At 44.2% G+C, this 7,047-nt stretch overlaps 1 protein-coding gene across 4 annotated transcripts in view; it reads right to left on the bottom strand.

Moving 5' to 3' along the window:
- Positions 1-1,156: 1,156 nt before the first annotated feature.
- Positions 1,157-7,047, bottom strand: part of RXFP1 (relaxin/insulin like family peptide receptor 1) — a 105,810-nt gene continuing 99,919 nt past the window's right edge. For all 4 annotated transcript variants that reach the window (XM_019534533.1, XM_019534535.1, XM_019534532.1 and 1 more), the window contains one exon: positions 1,157-5,690. In XM_019534533.1, the coding sequence (XP_019390078.1) occupies positions 5,383-5,690 (308 nt within the window). In that variant the 3' untranslated portion in view covers positions 1,157-5,382. The remainder of the gene's footprint in view (positions 5,691-7,047) is intronic.

Below are 7,047 nucleotides of genomic sequence, written 5' to 3'. Positions count from 1 at the left end.
GGGCGGTGGGGTATTTCCAACTGCTGCACTTGTCTAGGGAACCGCGGCACACAGCGCGGCAGAAAACAACATCTCCCAATAGGCTGTGCGGCCGCGAACCGTGGCTTAGGGATAGCGCGCGCGGCCTGGTGGGAGTCGCGGCGCATGCCGGGGTACTAAGGGACCACTGTGAGGGGAGGGGCTGGCGAGCGGCGGGAAAGGGGCGGTTGGGACGGGGGCCATGGCTGAGGCGCCGCCGGCCGGGGTATCTGCTGGCGCCGGGCCTGGGGGCAGCTGTAGCGGCGGGCGGGCAGCGCTGCCCCGGGGGCGGCCGTCGGACCCGCAGGAGCTGTTGGAGCAGGTGGAGATGCAGATCGATGACGTAAGTCCCACCCCGGAGCCGCGGCGGTCTCCAGCACTCCCCCTTCCCCCTTCCCCCGGGCTGAGGAGAGGCGCTGAGGCCCGGCCCTCCTGCCTCAGGCCGCCTGCTCGCTCACCAAGCTGCTGGAGGCCACGTCGGCGGTGTCGGCCCAGGTGGACGAGCTGGCCACCAAGTGCTCCGAAAACGCGCGGTTCCTGAAGACGTGGCGGGATCTGCTGAAGGAGGGCTACGACTCGCTGAAACCCAGCGGCTGAGCGCACCGCAGGAGGGGAACTAGGACAGGAACTGGGTTCCCCCTGCTGCTTGGGCTGGGCTGAGGACTGCGGCATTAGCAGCCCCCAGCCCAGCTGCTGGGGGCACTGGGAGGGGGGATTCGGTGGGTGTGAGGCCAGCTGGGCATCCTGTTGAGCAACCAACCAGTAGCCACGGGCCTATTTTCTGAAGCTCTTCTCCTGGTGGCTCGGTTCAGCTGTCCTCTCCTGAAGGCAAGAAGCTCAGTTGCATGCAGGTTGCTTCTCCAGATAAAGGGCTGGCGCATGTGCCATTGTCACCAACACTGCGTGATCTCTGCAGGTAGCACCGCTCACTTAGGTTGAGCGAGCAACCGCGACTTCTTAAAACTAGCCTTTCTTTTTTGCAGCTCTGCTGGCCTAGGAAGTGCATACAATGTTGACTACTACCAGCTCCCTGGACCGGTGGTCCTCTCCTGTTTACATGCGATGCATACAGAGCTAGGTTACCGTTTGGCCAAACTTGGAATTCCCTGGTTGGGGGCGGGGTGATCTCTTTTAGACAGTCCTCTCAGGAATTTATGCAAGCCTTTAGCTGATAAAATGAGTCTTTTCTAGCTCGTGTTTAAATCGGTAGAGACTTGGCCTGGTTTCTGCCCATACGTATCTTTGCGACACCATTCTTGTATCCCTATTTACCAGTGGGATAGTGCAGGCCTAACCACGTCTAGAAGTTACGCACTCCTTCAAGCTGTAAAAATCCTTCAGATCTGATGGTTGTCTTAAGTATTTCCTGCTATCTCCTTCTGTATAGCTGCATTTTTATTTTATTTTTTTATGGATCACTTATAGCAACTTTTTTCTAAACCAATATTTAAATACATTTTAGTAATCAAAATTTATAAAAAGTGCCTTATGGATCCTGTATTATCCTGTGTTATATAAGTGTGACTGTTTTGCATAGTAATAGGTGGGATAACTGTTCAAAGGATTATTTAAAGCTTCATTTTGGGAGAGGCCTGTGAATTTCTCTATTTTGCAGTGCTTTTGTGGTAATGTACTGAATTAGAATTTAGTCTTGCCTCAGACAGGTAGTAGTCTCTCTTAATCTGGCATGCTGCTGTAAGCAGGATTTTTGGTTTAAGAAATCATGCCCTGATCTGTGAGAGAAAGCTTAATGTCATAGCTGCTATACCCAGAAGCATACAGGAAAAAAAACTCTAGAAATTAGGGGAGAAGCTATAGAAAGACCACATGCTGTGACTAAGTAACCAGTGACATTTCATTTTTCAAAGAGTTTTTAGTTTTTGAAAAAGTTGTAACCTTTTTGTCTGAAGAATAAAGTGTTTAAAACAAACCTTAAACAACCAGTTTTGCTGGTCTCTTTCCTAATCCCAGACTGAAAAGGAAGCTGTTGAGGGTAAACGCAATTTTTTTTCCTTGATTGTTTTTCTAATTGTTTGATCTTGACCTGGACTGTAGTATTAATCTTAAACTCTATAAAATTAGTAGACATAATATTAGTAGTAAATGAGGACATAAATGTTCTGGTTGTTCACATCAAACATCTGTTCATTTGTTTGCTATAAATACCCAGCACTCTGTAGGCTTCAGCCAGTATAGACTCTCTGTCAAAACATTATGCAGTTTTAAGGGAAGTTAATAGTTCTGGCACTCTAAGTTGTTTAATTTCTACCCCCACTCCCAATAAGTCAAAGAAGTACTGACTTCTTTTAATAATTTAAAAGAGCTGTTTAGCTGTCCCACTTCTGAGTGGCTAGGGGGCTGCACTGTGCCATTTGGGAGAGGAAGCTGGAGGAGGGAGAAGGGAGCCCAGTGGTGGCAGCAGGAGCACTGGGGAGAGCTTGAAATCTATGAGAGTAACACCTAGGTAAGAACTTTGACCTTAAGTTAGCTCCTTGCAAGCTACCAGTTGAATAAGCCTGGCCTTGGGAGTGAAAAAAGTCCGTGCATTTTTCCAAACTTCACTTAAACAATGCTCGTTTAAAATACAACTATGGCATTGTTGGCCCCCAAACTGGTTATTGAGAGCTTTGAAAGTGAGGGGAGTTAGCTGGCCTGAAATCAGCTACATACTGTGGTGCTGGGTACTTAAGAATCGCTTACAGGGCTGTCTATGTGAGCAACTGACTAACTCCTGTAGATTTTTCTTTTTTTCAAAGCTTGTCCCAGTAGTTTTCTGATGGCTGATTCTCCTACACTGCTTCTGGCAGCTAACTGAGGAACACTTCATTACATAATAGATCTTTATGCTGAATGATGTTACAAGTTAACCAATCTCTATATAACTGACAACAGGCAACAGATTGAACCTGGCACAATGCTCTTACTCTTTAAGCATGTAGGTGGAAAATACTGAAAAGCAAAATGGTAGTTGTATTGGCTATCTTTTTTGTTTTTTTTTAATAAAGGAAATTGCTCACTTTGATCAACAAGTACCAAATAAAACAACATGTACAGTAATGGAAACTTAAACTGTTTTGTATTTTATTTGAGATACTCCCAAGATTCTGTAAACAGTGAAGTGTGAATTGCACACTTATTCTATATCTTACTTTTGTAATAAGTGCAAATGTTTTAAAAACACATTCTCACCTTTTTTAAATAAGTTTCAATTTTTTTGTTGCAAAAATACACTTCTGCCCTTCTGTCCAATTAACTCACATGGCTAAAATGAGTTAGTCCCCTGAGCCAGCAGTCTCCGTTGTATGGAACTTGAAAAGTGCCTCTTATCATGAGTAGAAGAAAAAGCCTGCTTGTATCAGTTGGGATCTCATAAAAAATGTGAGCTCATCTTTGAACCTTTTGTGAATGTTCAGACAGAGGACTCATTCATCTGTGTCCAGTGCTCTGTAAATAACCTATCTGTAAAACTTCAGGAAAATACTGCAAAAAAAACATCGTTGGGAGCTGCCTGACTCTGAATTAATTTCTATGTTCATGAAAATAGAGGACTGAATCCGGAAAGGGACCTAAACATTGCAATACCCACCTCTTAAGTGCCCTTTTCCCCACTAAAATTCAAACCTCCAATTTAGGCACCTAGGTACTCTGCATTGCACAGATTTACAGTGCGTCTATGTGGCACAAGGCAGTGCTATGCAGAGATGATCTTTGTTAGTTCTACAGCTGGAAGCAGTGTGGGCTTATTAGTCTATGTGCAATGCTGCTGCAGCCATATGCTGCTTTCTGGTTAGGGAGCTAATGTGCTTCAAGTACCCCTCTGCAGTGGTGCTCTGTAATGTACCTATGTACCTATATGGCTCTAAAATCCAGGATTAAAACAAATTGGGGAAGTACTGAGGGAAGCTAAGTTAGCCATGGGGGAGAGGAGTGGGAACATCTTCTGTCAAAACACAAGCACTCCAGCCTGGTCTATCCAGCTGTGAGTTGTCTCCTGGAGTTGGATCCCTAAGCTAACTCAGTCTTATTATGAGAGATCCTTCCTTTTTATGGTCAATAGACCAGCAGTAAGTGAACTCAGATTGGGAGTAGAGTCTTAAATCCAGGTATCTGACATGAGTTTCCTAGCAGTAGGCTGTTCAGTATTCTGGGCAGAGTCATAGTTTTTGCTCAATAGAGACAAGAAAAGCAAGAGATTGACTAGTGAGTAGGGCATTTACCAGTGCTGTGGGAAAGTGTTTACAATTCCCTGGTTCAGTGCTTATTCTATGTGAAACAACTGCTTCACCAAGAGAAATTAAGAAACTTTCTAGAATACCCATTAGACTAGTATGATTGGCAATTTTCAGATGCGAGGGGCCAAGTTTCAAGTTCCCGCTCCAGATCAGGCAGAGTGGGAGAAACAAAGTCACCCACATTTGAAGAGAGTACTCTCACCACTGGGATTCTGAATGGATTGGATGTATGCCCAAAAGTCTTGTGCTTGCCTGTCTTTTTACAGGGCTCACTTTGGTTGGTGTAATTGAGGCTGCCCCCGCTTCGGCTTTGTTGGTACAGGAGGCATGAATGCCTCATTTGAGTTCCCAATGGTATCTGCACATAAGCTGGGACACTGAGCAGCTCTGGCATCAAAACTATGTTAGTTTTGTATAAGACCACCTGTAGGATCACGCCTATTTACAAAGCTAGGGAGGACCCAAGCCAAATTTTTAAGGGTGCTTAAATGTTGGACTTAATTTCCCAAAGTAACAGTAGGGCTCCCAAGGGCTCGATGTAACAATATTACATTTTAGAATTCTAAAAGGTATATGTGATGCTAAGTTTTAATCTCTTGTCTTCTGCTCCTGCCAAAAGTAAAAACTAACTCCTTGTAGAACCTCATTAATATAAATATATTTTCCCTATGACTATTACTCCCTACATCTCTTCAAAAATGTTTGTAACCTAAATAAAGCCAGTCAGGATTTTTAATTTAATTTTGTTTTGTAAAAAAGAATAAAAAGATTATAATTAACATTAATTAGCATTTAAAAATATTTAAATAAAACTGATCTCATTAGCCTAAATTCAAGATATCCTCAGGTTATTGATTCACAAGTTGTTCTTATTTTTTAGATTGTATTTTCATCCTGATTCAGGATTGAAAATTTTCCAAATCTCAAAAACTCTCATGACAGGAAAATTGTTTTTGCAACCAGCCCTGTTAGCCCACAAGCTTTTGTCATCTTTTTTTTCAATTTGACTTTTGGGCTGTCACTAGTGTGAACCAATATTTTATAACTTCCCTCTGTTTTCCTCACTGCTATAAAACAATAGATCCACATCTGTGAAGCTGACTGCAAATTTCACTGTAAATATTCAAAATATTTATGTGTATGAATTCAGTCTGGTTGATAGTGTTGACTGTGAAACTGATGTTTCAGAGCAGTCTGTATAAAGAACAGGCTTTGTTAAGTTGGGTGTGATTTCTTGCATTGGCCACATCTCAACCCAGATGAATGATGGACCATATGTCTTCTGACCGCTCTTGCTTCCTATGGATCTTCTTTGTTTGTAATTGTGCCAAACCTGGTGTATCATTTCTTTGAAAGGTCTTGTGGTCAGAGTGTAGAGGAGAGGATTCAAAGCACTGTTTATTGGCAGTATAAAAATCACCACCCAGGAAGTTATAGTACCTTTAGGGGAAAGAGAAAGGAAATTGTAATAGGCAAAAGCACTTGTACCCAGTAACAGTTCTAACACTACACCCATGCATCACACTCCATCTGTTAACCTCACTTGTTAGGTCTGTAAGCACTTTGCATTCTTCCTTTCACACCACCAGCTTTCTCTAGTTCCTTGAAACTTGGTCCAATATTCACCCTGCAAGGGCTTCACCTTTACCCACTCCTCCCCCAGAGTGCCTCTGTGTGCACCACCAAGTTCCCCTTCACCCCCATTTCTCATCTCTTCGTTTATATCAGAGTCCACTGATTTTTCTCCCATGCCAGCAATGCTGTGTTCGCTATCATTCTCTAGCTCACTGGAAGGGTTGTCTGTGCACCTTTTCTCCCATGCCAAGGTCTCCCAAGCTCTCCTACCAAAAGTGTTCTTTGTTTCAGTCCTCTATTCACTCCATAGCAGTAACTGCAACATGCTTATCCTCTGTTTTCTTCATGGTCCCTCCATCCTAACAACCAGAGTCCCATGTTTCTCACATTTCCTCCCTCTTATACCAAGCAAAAGGCTTTATGTAGTCCCACTCATCCCTTATATCTTTTTGTGAGGGCTCTGTGATTGCACCAGGACCCCTGTTTTCTCTCTTTACTAGGAACCATGTGCATGGATGGCCTCATTCCCTCTTCCGTGTTATTTGTTTGGCAGCTAAGTCATTCAGGGCATCAATATGTTCAACTGCTACAGGGTTCAGTAAGCAAGCAGCCCATGAAGACTGGATATAACCTGCAGCAGTTCAGCAAGTCAGCAGCATTCTCCAGTTGGGGCAGCATGGGAGTCTCTGAGGTCCTACTGACTGCCTTTTTCTATCTGTCTCTTTTGCAGCATCTACCGATCACCAGGGGGTATAGAGATTTGTGGCCCACAGCAGGGGCTACATCTGGGTTGCAAGCAGCAGCCTGTGATGGCAAAAGGTTGCCAACCACTATTTTACCAGTTGATGGGCAAAGAGGACATGGGTATATATATTCAGCCTGGAGAAGCGCAGGCTCAGGGTGACTTGGTGGCAGCCTATAAGTACATATGGGGTGTGCATCAGGATCTGGGGGAACGCTTGTTTACCAGAGCACCTCAAGTGATGGCAAGGTCCAACAGTCACAAACTCCTGCAACACCTTCAGGAGCAAATTGGATGCTTATCTTGCTGGGATCCTATAACCCCAGCTGACTTCCTGCCCTTTGGGCGGGGGGCTGGACTCTATGATCTTCCAAGGTCCTTTCCAGCCCTAATGTCTGTGAAATCTATGAAATATTGGGTTGGAAGCTGTTAATGAGTGTCCTAAATGACTTCCTTGATTTATGGACAATTTTAACATTG

The sequence above is a fragment of the Crocodylus porosus genome, unplaced genomic scaffold, assembly GCF_001723895.1.
Source record: "Crocodylus porosus isolate Cpor-Errol unplaced genomic scaffold, CroPor_comp1, whole genome shotgun sequence".
In the NCBI taxonomy this organism is placed as follows: Eukaryota; Metazoa; Chordata; order Crocodylia; family Crocodylidae; genus Crocodylus; species Crocodylus porosus.
This window is presented reverse-complemented; position numbering and strand designations above follow the sequence as displayed.